The sequence below is a fragment of the Mastacembelus armatus genome, chromosome 24 (genome assembly GCF_900324485.2).
Source record: "Mastacembelus armatus chromosome 24, fMasArm1.2, whole genome shotgun sequence".
Lineage (NCBI taxonomy): Eukaryota > Metazoa > Chordata > Actinopteri > Synbranchiformes > Mastacembelidae > Mastacembelus > Mastacembelus armatus.
This window is the reverse complement of record NC_046656.1, coordinates 12,866,335-12,880,843: the sequence shown is the minus strand read 5'-3', so window position 1 is coordinate 12,880,843 and position 14,509 is coordinate 12,866,335. Positions and strand designations below refer to the sequence as shown.

At 39.6% G+C, this 14,509-nt stretch overlaps 2 protein-coding genes across 2 annotated transcripts in view; one reads left to right on the top strand and one right to left on the bottom strand.

Moving 5' to 3' along the window:
- Positions 1–14,509, bottom strand: part of LOC113137022 (estrogen-related receptor gamma-like) — a 97,170-nt gene that overhangs the window by 65,917 nt on the left and 16,744 nt on the right. The window contains exons 2-3 of the mRNA XM_026318303.2: positions 12,566–12,684; positions 3,525–3,684 (exon numbers count right to left, since the gene is read on the bottom strand). The gene's annotated coding sequence lies outside the window, so the exon portion shown is untranslated. The remainder of the gene's footprint in view (positions 1–3,524; positions 3,685–12,565; positions 12,685–14,509) is intronic.
- Positions 1,960–12,912, top strand: LOC113137023 (transforming growth factor beta-3 proprotein-like). The gene is made up of 7 exons (XM_026318306.2): positions 1,960–2,737; positions 6,368–6,531; positions 8,850–8,979; positions 9,149–9,256; positions 9,500–9,665; positions 9,843–9,996; positions 10,611–12,912. The coding sequence occupies exons 1-7, from the start codon at positions 2,392–2,394 to the stop codon at positions 10,767–10,769; spliced, it is 1,227 nt and encodes a 408-aa protein (XP_026174091.1). The 5' UTR covers positions 1,960–2,391; the 3' UTR covers positions 10,770–12,912.

Genomic DNA, 14,509 nt, shown 5'->3' with positions numbered 1-14,509 from the left:
TGAAGTGCTAGAATGAATCTAATGATTGGACTAGTCTAATTAAGTTAGGGTGTGTTCACTGAGGTGTGTCACATAAACTGGGAAATGTTCTACTGAAACACTGACAAGAGCAACGATAACCAAACTAAAGACAGAAGTCTGACAAGGAAATGACGTGTGTGGTGTCACAGTTTGTCCAGAGACGAGAGGGATATTAGGGACCTTGGGTGTTGGTCCTAAAATAATTTCACCATGGACTGGAAGAAATTTCCTTCTCTGCTCATTCTTGGGCAAACAAAAAGCCCACACATCATACATCATGCCATCAAATTCAGGAATGAAGACACTGTAGTGACATTAACAGACACTAATTCCTAATCAATAAACCAAAAAACAAGCAGAAAATGTTCATATAGCCAAAATATAAGAGAAAACAAATACTGAAAAGTTGTATCATTAATAAACACTGGGAGCTCACTGTCCACCTGCTTAAACCTCACAATGGAGATTTATTGCAACTGATAAACTGCTGATTCAAGCTCATTTTGAGGCTACTGTAAATGAAACTGAGAAGTAACCTGTCATTCATAAAATGTTCAATATAGAACGAAATACTGTCCAAATCATTCAACTTTCTGTACTGCTCACAGATGTGGTGATGTAAAAACAGCGCTTCATACTTTTCAAACAATAAAACACACAAATATACACGGAGCTTACTGTATAATTCATCTCCATATCAAAATAAATGAATAAAGTGTGGATAAAATACATAGAAGCACCTGGGCATATGATCGAAAGCCAAATATTTACCAAGTTTGGGCATTGTACAAATCATTCTTGCTATGCAAACATAATGAAATACCAGACCCCATGTTTGGGTACAAGGTCTCCAGTGGTTGAGTGAACTTAGAGCTAAAATAGGTCTGAGAAATCTGGATATGCTCTATGAATAGAGATAAAACAGACTGTGGAGTGGAAACAAAAAATCTAAAAGATAGGGGCCTGCAAATAAACCTTCAGACATCTCCGCAGAAAAATGAATTTTGTGTGGCTGGTGGTTTGCAGAGGACATGGGAAAACCTGCCCCGACAGTGAGGAAACTTTAGCTCTTTTGAACAGTAATGCAGTCGTGTTGCCAGAATGCGAAGTTTGAAAGAATTTCTGTAATTTGAGAGCTGCGTCTGACAGCAGAATTTGTCCTGTATTGTGTGGGTTTTGCTTTTCTTCAAGAAGGCTTCAGTTGAAGAAGTGCACACAAAAGGCCCAGTTAAGAATTAACACAGATCATCTTTACACAGTTTTTATGTATAAAAAGCAACAAACCCTTTGATTGTCACGGTCAGTGCATATTTTCATGTTGTCCTACATATGACTTTAAACTGCCCTCGGCTTATCCTCACAGGAAAAAGTTTCTGTCAGAGAGAATGACCATCTTCACGTAATGTCTTTTAAGAATTTAATGAATTTTTTTAAACTCAGGTAAAGCCTCCCTGATGATGATGTTTGTTTAGGTTCATACTTTACAAAGAATAAAAACAAAACATATTCAAATATTAAATGAAGGTGACTGCGAGTGGTACAGCATGCCACTAGAGGGTGCCCGATCCAGTCTGCTCGTCTACCCACACCACAACACACACACCAGAAGAAACACCGCTGTACAGTTCACAACACACAGCAGGCTGCTGTTAAACCTTAAAAAAAAAAAAAAAGCAAACACCAAAGAAGTGAGCCAACACTAGAACTTTACACCACCGCAATCTGAATATTAAGGCTGGAACATCCTAACCTCATGTAAATGTTCTTATAATTTACATGGTCAGACAATGAAACAGTAGGCTCCCAGCGTTTATTAGTCACAGTTGATGTCTGGTGCATCGCAGTGAGTCCTGTTATGATTTAGGCTCTCCCCGGTTGCCTGCGGTCCCTCCTCCGTCAAACGTCAGAAACTAGTGGTATAAAACACATGTGAGGCCATACCGACCGCTCAAAGTCGCATATACCTCGTTGACCCGACAGGCTGCGGTCTGCCTCCTCACAGACAATAAAGAAGCTGTAGATTTTTAATGAGACAGAAAGGAGGGGAAATATGCCAAGGTGTGGGACGACCTGAATCTACTGGACCGAGCACAAGAATGCAAAAGAAAGTGTCTGTTTCTACAGAGATATTTGTGCCGGATAAATTTCATACATGCGGGAGAGTTTCTGTTCTGTCTAAACTTGGATGTCTGCTGATCACAAAAGGGACTGCCACTAGAAAACGAATTAAGTGAGGGCTGGTTTTCATCATTAAATCCCAAAGAGTCTTATCAGTTTGATTTGAAGGTTTTAACGCACACTGACCTTATTAGTCTTCGTCTGTGAATCTGCACATTTCAACTACGGAGAGAAACAAATGCAGACAGAAAGATGCATTTGGGAAAGGCTTTACTGTTTGTTCTCCTCCTCAATTGCGCAACTTTGAGCTCATCCCTGTCAACTTGTGCCACCGTGGATATTGACCATGTGAAAAGGAAGAGGGTCGAGGCGATACGAGGTCAGATTTTGAGCAAACTCCGACTTACAAGTCCTCCGCACTCTCTCGGACCGAGTAAAATCCCATATGAAATCCAAGCATTGTATAACAGCACCAAGGAGCTACTGGAGGAGCTTGGGAGGGATCGGCAGCAAAGTTGCGGTCAGGACAACACAGAGACAGAGTACTATGCCAAAGAGATATACAAATTCAACATGGTGTACGGACCGCCAGAGAGCAGTAAGTATTACTCTACTTTAGGCATCTGAATTTCTGTAACTATCTCCTGTTAGTACTGGTAATCAACGCGCCCGCAGTGCGTAATTACGCACCAACTGATGGGTGTACGCCTAAGCCTGTACCAGCCAAAGGCTTCAATCTCCTAACTACAGCTAGGTTTGTATGTCTTTGATCATAACCAGTGGTATTTATAGGTTTTAGTTCAGCAACTAGTTTTATCTGCTGTATATAAATATTGCTCCCAAACATGTTTTGAGACATAAAAAAAAACAACTTTGCTTTGAAATACCTGCCTGATATGGTTTTCCACAAAACAGTTCTTACCTTAAAAATCATAAAATGGCATCTGTCACTTCTGTTCAACAGAGAAACCCAAAGTCTATGAGTATATAAATACTCGATTTAAAAAAAACAAACTGCTGAACACAGAGTGTCGCTATAATAAAGTCCATTTTCACTGCACTTCACATCGCACTCCTGTAAATGATGTACTGTACCAGGGTTCTAACTCTCTGAACTAGTTGTGAAGTCACATATTCAGGTTGCATGAACATGTGTTAAACATTCCCCACTTCAGCAGATTAATATGAAAACTCCTCACACACATCATTCAGCACAGTGAAGATGAAACATCGAAATCAGCTTTTTTTTTTGAGAGGAAGTGATCTGAAAGTATCTGTGAACCAACACTCATAGAAAGTGTCTGTGTCTCTGTGTTTTGTAAAACTGGAAGCTAAACTTGCTGTGCACTTGGAGGATGTGCTTTGTTCCTGTAGTGCTCACCAACCTGTTCCAGGAAAGTCATTTTCCTCCTACCACTGACTCCACCCTTCCTCCTCTTGTGTTTTTTTCCTCCATGGATCTTGTCCTTCTCCCCACATGTTCCCATTTCCTTTCCAGTCAGGCCCAAATGAGAGGGACATCTGCCCGGGCAGAGTGGGGGAGGCCTTTAAGAGAAGAGCAGGAAAAGTTAGATGATGGAAGGACCTCCCTGTTAGCCTGGATAGAGGGATCCCTCTCTCCTCAGCTGTCTGTCTGGACTGGAGGAGAGGGGTCCCATGAAGCCTTCCATTACACAGACACATTACCACACAGATCCCTGTTGAGAAGAAGCCCACAGTAGATGACCCCACTGCTCATCTTGGCCTGTGGATTAACCACATGGGTGGGCTGTGAGCATGAGATCACTCACTGCGGGGCTCAGGATTAACTTTACCAAACTGAGTGTAAAACAGAGCCAGCATCTTTCCCCTTAAACCTGAATGACTCTACTGTGCCATCATTTCTGTTTGAGAAATTGAGGCCTGTTTTGAGTTGAGTGATTTGAGGTCAGTCTTTATCTAGCCCAACAATTTCCTCTATAGAATTAAACGCTTTGAAATGAAAGTGGAAAACTGGTGCAGAAAGGGACATGTGTCTCTACTTGAGGGTGAGTCACACAGCTCGCTTTTCTACTAAGTCTAGGTTATTGAGAAAGTAGAATTGGATAAATGCTGTGTGTGTGTGTAAGAGCGAGCTGGAGAGGGCCTCATGGTCTAGAGCAAAGCCAAGATTATTGCATCACAGTCCCTTTGAAATCAACAGGTGTTTCTCCAAAGACCTGTTTTCCCTCAGCAATGTCCTGTTTTGAATCTCGCAAAACACCAGGCGGTAGTGGCCTCAAGTTGGTGTGGTGGTTTCACTGCTGACTTCAGTGCCAAAGAGGTACGGAGATGTATGGCAGACTTACATACTCGTTTTTTTTCTAACAGTGGGGTGAAGAATCTTTTTTTAATCAGATAAATTTCCTTAATTGCAAAACAAAAGAAAAATGGCATAAAAACAAAATAAGTACCTGTATGTGTATATCCTGGTCAACATCCCTGCTACTCATACGCTTAAAAGGTCAACAAGCTACTATTATTTTCATGTTTTTTCATTTTGTCAATAATAAAACGAAGCTAAGTTATCTGCTTGCAGTTTCATATTTACTGATAGGCAAAAGGGGTGATATTAATGTTCTCATCTGATTCTCTGTGAGAAAGGCAGTCAGTGTATTTCTGAAAATATTTCTTACAGATCAGGTACACTGAAAGTGAAGTCAGTCGCTATGAAGACACAGCCACCTCAGGGTGTTGCCCTGGTGTTATAGCAGGAGCAGAGTGCTGGCTTTGTGGAATCATTTTTGATTTGGGGCCAATGATTTCACTCTTTCCTTTGGTTAATGTGGGCAAACACACACTCTCCTTTTCATGGTTTTTAAAGGTAAACTGTTGACCCTTGGTGGATCTGAGGCAGCTCTGTGAACCAACACAAATCCATGACAGGTGCAAATGAAGCAGAAAGCTGCTGGATAAGTGGCAATTGACTGCAATGAGAGGCTGGAGACCAAGTATCAGAAAGATTTCCTTTTATAGCATGGTACTCATACAGAATCTGGCATTTGTCAATGACTGAGGTTAGTTTATGGAGAAGTCATCATGGTCAGGAGGGCTTTGGGTCCAAAAGAGTTGTCAGTGGGACAGAGGATAGCAGGACTGTTGATACACAAATAGCAGAGATGTGAAGTCATACTAAATTTAATAATATTGCTAATTCAATACAGCATTTTAATTTCCCCCAAATATAGACAAAATGTGTTGGGAAAAACACTGAGGAATTTGATAACGACACTAATCATTTCACTATGGGCTGATAAACTTAGTGCCAGCCAAGATCCCATAAACTGAAAGTTCATTTTTTGACCTGAATCAGTTCAGATGTCTTTCAGCAAATAAATACATTCACTATAAATCTGAACCTTTATTTTTATATTCATGTAGGGCCCTAATTCAGTTATGATAACAACAGCTCTATTATACTGTAGCAGAAAAGATAACTATCACATTACCATCTAGTTTGAAAATGATGTTTTCTGCCAACCCAGTCTGTGGTATCAGTACCTCATGACTGACACTACTCTGGCATCAAGTGGATAAAAGTCTGATCCAAATACACACCTCCCCCAGCCTACTCCTCCCTCACTCAGTCGTTTTGCCAGAAAAGCATTTTTTCGAAAGTGTGGTGTGGATGGAGATAAGGCTGATGCAGTGAGGGCGATTAACCAGAGTTGAAAGGAGTAATCAGCTCATCAATTAGCTAATCAAAAGAAAAATAAATCACACCTATTTTGATAACAGATTAATCAGTTAAGTCATTTCACGTGGAAAAATGTCTAAAATGAACAAGTTCCAGCTCCTCGTTTATGACTTGCTTGTCTGTGTCCGATTTAACATTTTTCTCTGCTTTCTGACATTCACACAGATTGGTAACTAAATCAATTAATGGAGAATAGAATATTTGGAAAATTACTAGATAATGATAATAGTCATTAGTTGCAGCCCTATTCTTAACATTTTAAGTTCATTCTCAGCTTCTTGTACCAATTTAGAAGCTGTGTTTAAGGGCATAATTTCACAAATCAGTAGTCTTCATCTTATACTGGTGCATGATGTTTTACTCAAGGACATAGTTGTAAATTACAGATTAGTGCATGAGTGTGTGAGAGCATAGTATGTCTAGTAGCTGTTGAAGTCTGTGTGCTGGTTTTGCATCGACCCTGATAAGATTTTCTAAACCTGTCCTCTCGCTGAATTTTATTCTCTCCTCCAGATGATCTTCCCTACTGCCCAAAAGGCATCACCTCTAAGGTTTTCCGCTTCAACGTCTCCACCATGGAAAGGAACTCAACTAACCTCTTCAGAGCAGAGTTTCGTGCACTGAGGGTGCCAAATGCAAGTGCCAAGAGGAACGAACAGCGGATTGAGCTCTACCAGGTGCGTAAAGGTACCGTTTTCTTGTCCTCCTACCAAAATAAAAGGCAAAGCTCACAATAAGATAAAAAGAGCTACAAAATATTTCTTTTTTTGGATGTAATCTTCATATGCAAGAATATTACTAGATAGTTCAATTCTAGTGAGCCAAGAATGTAGTTTACATAAGCTGGTTACATATTCTCCAGCCCTAATTGAGACAGGGAGCCAAAAACAACCAGATTGTGGTTGTAGGCGTGGGTAACAGCCAGACCAAAAGCCAAGAAGTTCAACAGGCCTGGAGAATGTTTGCAAAACCAGGACAGGGGTACGGTTAGTGCAGCGCTGGCAGCTCAGATGTCATACGATACCAATATTGGTTATGTAGAGGCCTTTAACATTTAGTCCTCAAAATAGTATGCAAACTTTAAGTGTCAGAATCTGACTCTGGTCCTCTGAGTGATGAAACCATGCACCACACTTTTCTAAGCTGTAATCAAGATCCGTGTTATTCCTTGCTATTAAAGATGAAATAAAAAATACAATCATTAGAATAAATGTCAAAAAAATCCCAATATGTACTGATTCTATTGTCAGGAGTGACAACTTGACAAACCCAAAACAACATCTGGCAGGTGCACAAGGAAAAATAAAAATTCAATTACAAGTAAATGTCTTACACTTAAAATCTTATTAAAATGAAAGAATTGGGAGCAAGATTTACTTTTTTTTTAATCAAAAGTTAAAGTACTAATGGTTTTAGTCAGTCTTATATTTCTCATGCATATGTGCATGTGTATAAACAGCTTTTAATGTCACAAGTTTCAAATAGAAACTACGTGCACATCAGAATCAGAATCAGAATTTGAATGAGCTTTATTGCCAAGTGTGTGTGAGTGGGTGCACATACACACAAGGAATTTGTTTTGGTACGGGGGGGGGGGTTACTCCAGTGTAAACAGACATAAATACAAATGCTACAAGAATTAAATAGTAATCATCATATCTATTCTTAAGCACAGTACTTGAGTAAAAGTTGCAATGGGTCACATGTAAAGGACATTAGCTGAGAAATAAATGCATTCATGTTTTACATTCATATTTGTTCCCATTTCTTCCAATACATGTAAAGCATGTATGTGCACTGTATGTGCACTGTTTTACTTCATAGACTGAAGATGACATTAAACAGGTCAGGATATAGGCTTTTCAATAGTTTGCTTTCATACAGTAGGTGCTCCCACTAAACACACACAGTAAATACGATTTTTTTTTTTTTAGGAACAAACGCTAGAGTGCAAAAAGTTTTATATTTAAAAGAATAAAATAATTACAGCTCATTTGAAAGAAGCAGCTTGCCGTAGCAGACCCACCCAGCAACAGTGTCCAATTCTAGGCTCACATTTAACAGCAGGACAGAAAGATGAGTTCATTTGAATGCTCCAGCTGCTCTGCATCGTCTGTGGTTCCTAACACCTTAACATGTTCGTCCGGCTGTCTGTCAGCCTGCGGTGGACTTTTTCTATCTGTCTGTAATGTTACTGGACTCCATGAACCAATAGGACTGATACAGTTGTAAATTTTCCCACCCAAACAACAAACCTAACAAGTGATTGATGGAGAAAACTGAGTTTCTGATTGACTGAACACACCTGAACCAGGTAACCAGCAGTGAGCATGGCAGGGATAGTTAGAAAACAAGCAGGGCAGTGGCCCTCAAGGACCAGAACTGCACGGCCTTTGCCCTAAAGGCACCATCAGTAGGTTATCTGTCTGTTATCTGTCTACTGCATGATTTAGCACAGATTTTGCTACAACCATTCAGGGTTCCTGGATTATAAATCCTGATGACTCAGAGAAAAATTGTAGTTCTTATATTGGAGCAAATCTTAAATGAATTGCCATGAAACCTGGTAAACTCAGTCAGGTCCCTCCAGGATGAGCTTTGGTGCTCACTTTAGTTTTCATATACCAACCAGCAACATCTCAAAATGTCCACATGCAGAATACAAGCACAACTAATAACATTCCCATTAGCCTAATTAGTCCTAAGCATGTCAACATGTGAAAATAAGACAGTGAACATGGTAAAACTTACACCTGAAATACATCAGACCGATGTTTACATCCTGTGAAAGGAAAGCTAGTGAGCGGAAAGATTCTCATGTTTATCAAATGAAGACATTCACATCTTTGGCCATGTCAGGATGACAGCTGTAAGCAAACAGCTAAAAACACGATTAATCCATAGTGTTTATATCTGCTCTTTTCTACTTGTTTTGTTGATGCTGGTTCAAGACTGAGGGAAAACCTTTCAGTGTCTGTTTATTATTGACTTGCAGATTGTGAGACCAAATGAACACATTAGGAAACAACGCTACATTGGAGCCAAGAATGTGCTGACCAAAGGTACTCCAGAGTGGATCTCCTTCGATGTGACCGAAACAGTGCGGGAATGGCTGATGAACAGAGGTGAGACTGAGAACAGTGCCGTTGGTTGTTTTCAAACACTCCTACATCACAGTCCTAATGATGATCGCATGTTTCAATGGAGAAATATGCCTCTCTCTGTGAAGTACTGCTCACTTGGGCTTTGTTTTAGAAAGAAAAAAAAATCTTTTCCATAATTGTTTGTCATCAGGAACTAATCTGGGTTTGGAAATTAGTGTGCACTGTCCGTGCCACACCTTCAGCCCAAATGGTGACATCATTGACAATGAGAACGAGGTTCTGGAGGTGAAGTTTAAAGGTGGGTCTCAGCAACATTTTGCTATGTTGTTATTTATGTCAAGCTTTACTTATTTAGAAGTCTAGTTTAGAGATGGATCATTTTGCTTGTTCATATGGGTCTTAGTCATTTGTATGGACTGTACAAAATACTGACTGGGGTGAAAGTTTCCTATTCAACAGTTCTGCAAATGTTATGTTCAGACAAAGAAATTATAAAAGGACAAACTGGTTTAAATATGTTTCAATCATGTCTATAATTAAGGCGTGGATGGAGATGATGGGCAAAACCGCTTGGATCTAGATAACCTCAAGAAGAAAAAGGAGCAGTACCAGCCTCACCTTATCCTTATGATGATCCCACCCCACCGCCTGGACACACGGTCCACACGCCGACACAAGAGAGCACTGGACACAAACTACTGTTTTTCGTAAGGGGCGCGTAAATCTTCATTAGCAGAAGTTGCTAGTACTTAAACGCATAGTATAAAATACCAAATATATATTGCAGTGTATCAAGAACGAATTAACTGTTGAGTGTGAATATGCATCATTATGAAATTTGATGTGGAGAGTTATTCCACAATTGTTCTGCATCATCATCACAGAAACACGGAGGAGAGCTGCTGTGTTCGCAAGCTCCACATCGATTTCCGACGTGACCTGGACTGGAAATGGATCCATGAGCCCAGTGGTTATGATGCCAACTACTGCTCTGGGCCCTGCCCTTATCTGAGAAGCTCAGATACAACACACAGCACGGTAAGAAGGACCCAAGGAGAGTTTGGATTTTCCCACAGTAACAATTGCAACAACAAAACAAAAACATATTTTCTCATTTCCTTCTAGTTGTAAACAGCCATGCAGTTTGTTTTTGTTTCATTTGTATAGATTGTATGATAGTCCTGATACCTCTGCCTCCAACTGGAGGTCTTTGTGGGACCAAAAGCAGATGCAGTAAAAAGTTGAATTTACAACAAAAGAGCATGCACAACATAATTGGTGCTAATAATGACTCTGCTGCAAATCCACTCGAATATTAGATAAGCAATCTTTCCAGAAACTATATGCCTGTTGCTCTAAATAACCCTAAACAGGCCTGGACTGTTTTCTTTGGAACTTCTTTTTACTAAAGAAAAAGCCCCCACAAGTTTATTCTTGACCTTACCAGGTCAACCTTTAGCCTATGTTAGCTTCATGGTTTGGATCCATTGTCCAAACACTTTCAGAAAAGTAAACAGCATTTTGCTAAGCTCAGTAAACAGCTCTGTTTTAACTAAGCAAAATCCCACATTAGATTTGGGCTATAATACAATTTGAGGTACAACTATAATAGAATTTGAAGTTTTTAAACTGTCCTGTGTGCTTTGCAATAGCTGCTGAGCCTGTACAACACTCTGAATCCAGAGGCATCAGCCGCCCCCTGCTGTGTCCCTCAAGACCTGGAACCCCTGACTATACTCTACTACTCTGGGCGAACCCCCAAAGTGGAGCAGCTCTCCAACATGATTGTCAAGTCTTGCAAGTGTAGCTGAGAAGACATGAAAGGAAAGGTAGTGTTGCAGGATATTACTAGGTACTGACCAGACCCAAACACATTGACTTTTGGACAATCTTAGCTGTGACAAATACTTAAACTGACCCTATGGCCTCATGGCTTAGATCTGAGCACCACTCTGTTGGTCACATCTTTTTCAAGGATGCAGATTTTTCTTAAAAAGCTTAAGGTCATTATTTTATTTTATTTTTTCTATTTTTTTCCTCCCACTCAGTCAGTTCTGGATGACAAGTAGTTCGTTTAATCTAATCCAACCAAAACTTAGTCTTACAGTCAAGGTATGATCTTAAATATTTCCATCTCGATTTGTGAAGATGGACAAACACAGTCCTAAGGCAAGATTGAAGAGAGACCTGTACAACCTGTGATAAAAGAAAACCCAATTAACGAATTAACTTTTCTGCTTCAGAGCTCACAGAAATATTCCACAAAGTTATAGTCTCTACATCGTCAGTAGAGCAGCTCTCTGTTTCTAGCCTTGGGATGATATTGTTAATAGTCACAAATATAGATGGTGCTCTGCTGAAAAGTTGAAGAGTCCTTTCAGGCTGGATTTTTCCTTGAACTTGCCTTAAGTTCCCTTCCTTTCAAACAGTGGGCATTATCTTCAAACACAAAAGGAGAAAGGACAGACTTGCTGCTGTATCCAAAGCCATAGCTGTGGTCAGGGGAAAAGGAGAGCTGAGAGAGAATGCCTGTTGGATTTGCAATGGAAAGCGAATGAACAAAGAAGTTGAGCCAAGCTTTTCTTTTTTGGCCAGCCAGCAGCAATGGCCCTTTTTTTTTTTCTGTGCATCTATTAGAATGGATGGAAGAAGAAAAAGAAGCGGGGACCTGTATGGAAGGGAAGAACTGTGATGGAAACTAGCCATGAGCACATTGCCATTCACTGGAAGTTTTCATCCTTAACAGGTTCAAATCATTTTTGGAACATCAAAGAATATACTGGAAAAGAAGAAGTGTTACGCAACAAGTTTTTTTTTTTTATGAGATTTCTTTTACATTAATAGCAGATTTGGTCTGTTGTGCAGCTTGTCATATAGTGATTGTTTCACTGACTGGGAAGAAAATTGATGTGTATCTTCATTGGTGGAAACACTTTTATATTAAACCATGAGTACTGTTACATTTCTTGGCCATTTAGGAAGAATGTGCAACTTATTTTGTCCATTTACAAATTAGTTTGACCTGGTGTATGTGATCCAGTATTTTTGACTTAAGGCTTATTGTACTAAAGCTGCCAATATACTTGCTTTTTACCAACGCGTACGTGCCAACACTGGTGTCATTGTTGACATGCATACTTTGTGCTTATCCGTAGGATTAAAAATGCGTATCCTCTTGGGAACAGCCTTATTATCCCTGGCTAAAAATGGAATATCTTCCTTGTTAACTTCTGCTTTTGTACAGTGTAAACACAACATTGCAACACTTGAGGAAGTTGTAATATTGTTTACAATTTTATATTAAGGCAAACAGCAGCGACATCATGGACGGTATTTCAGCCAAACAAGCTCTTAGATGTTCTTTTTCTTCCAAGAAAACCTCCATTGTTGTGGTGACTCAAAACTCCAAAATCCCAAGGAATGTAGGATACAAGAGGCAACGATGATGCACATGCAAACGCGTAGTTAAAACCAAATATATGGGCGGCTCTAAAGGTGACTATGCCCAGAAAGTAAAATCGGAGCACTCTTCAGCAATAACAGGAAGTGTCATTTAAGATGCACATGTTTAGTGGTTTTTAAAAATCATACTATGCTATCAACTCACCTGTCGCCCTTCAGTCATTCCAGAGTTGCATGCGCAGTCAGGACTCCCAAAACACTGCAGTCTTTCATTCCCTCTGCTCCGGCTCTGTTTGTTTTGGTGCTCTTTTACAGTGTGAAGCCCTAATGGAACAAAAAAAAGAGAAGAAGGAGGGGAAAAAGTCATAACATGACAGTGGCTGGATGTACAGTTAGACCTCAATTTTCTCCGAGTCAGGAGAACGAATCTGAATCCCTGTACTGTTTGACATTCACCCAGTAGGTCATCTAGCCTTTAGTGGACATTTAGGTGACGTTTTTTGGCAGTAATATTGTTTGTCTTGATGATTATGACTGTTATTAAAAACACAACATGCAAAACCTGTATGAGCTCTTCTTGAACCATAAGAAAAAAAAAAAAAAATGTAATATCTGTGAAAACATTTAACTCCAAATTAGGGAATGATGAATTTACCCACTGGTCTTGTCTGCCATATTGAAATGCCATTTAAAATGGTATTTTCTTATAATGTTTTGGTTCCATATGAACATAATTTTTCTTACTTGACTCTCACCAGTCCCACCTGTTTCCTGCAGGCGCATGCACACACTTTTTTTTTTTTTTTTTTTCTACCAGGGTAATAAATTGAACTTCTCTTACTCAGGGATTATTGCTTAACAGCTTTCCCAGGCAAAAAGCAATTACTCTTATTTTCAGAGCATATTAATGTGCAGACATCTCTTTATTTTCTTATTTTTCATAAAATGGTTAGCATAAATCACACGTAAACCTGGGAAATACATAACACTTTTGGTACCACGCTTCAGGTGCTGAGGCCTCCCCCACGATTCTTGCTTCACCATCGACCTTGTGTTAAAGAGGCACAACACCTCTTAGTAGACCAAAATTAGTTTATTTTGGACCAAAATTAGTTTATTTTGTACTTATTACTTACTAATATATGCTAGTAATTTGATGGTTTGTCAAAGATTTAGACACTTTTACAGTGTGGTAGCTAAAATTTTATGTTTTTTTTTTTTTTAGTGACGATGAAAACCAGACTGGTCCTGGTTACATAAACCCAACACAAAAGTTGTTCTTATCAGTGGCTTAAAACTCATCCCTAAAACAATGTTATGTGTGAGTATATAAAGTTTTTTAACAGGTGGCTTATTAAGAAGTGGTTGACATTTTTATGTCATCTCTGCCATTGCATTGAGACTGTTCACACAGATTTAGGGGGTGTTGGGTTGAATTAATGTGCACTGACAAGTAGCTAAAGAGAATTCTCTTTCTCTGTGTGCCCATTTTTGTTCCCTGTCACAATTAATCAGAGATGAACCATGATGGAGACACAAAGACCAGAGGGCATGACGAGGTCTAAAAACAGGGGTCGGGGATTTAATGGCTTTGCAGAAAGCCCTGTACTTACAAACACACATTACCGGTAAAGAGCAGCTGCGTCCCATGCATGATTGACTTTTAACCTTCAGCACAAGTCACTTTCTTACATTCACATGTTCTTACTAGAAACAAACTAAGCAAGCTCTCACAGGTTTAGTATCACATACACAAAATACTCTGCAACTATGCTTCCCTGTTTGCATCTTCATGCCACTAAATGCAACCAAAATTGGCTGGTAAGAGCAAAAATAATATATCTGATTCTTCCACAGCGACTTTTCCCATGTCAGTATAATGGAAGCAGGCTGAGGGGTTATCAATGGTGAGGCGGTAGTTTGGCTCGGGACTTTCCATTTATGAAAGGAGACGTTTTGGCTTGTATAGCAGCTAGTCACATTGTTCAACAAAACACCACACAGACACGCTCGGAAATGCCCACAGTGAGAGCATACGGTAAAGCTTATGATGCAGTGATGCCATGTGCTCATCAAGTGAGAGACTGCATGGCTGTGTTGATATAGTATAAAGAGAAAATACAAAAGCAGCAGCTGAGGAACAAATAAA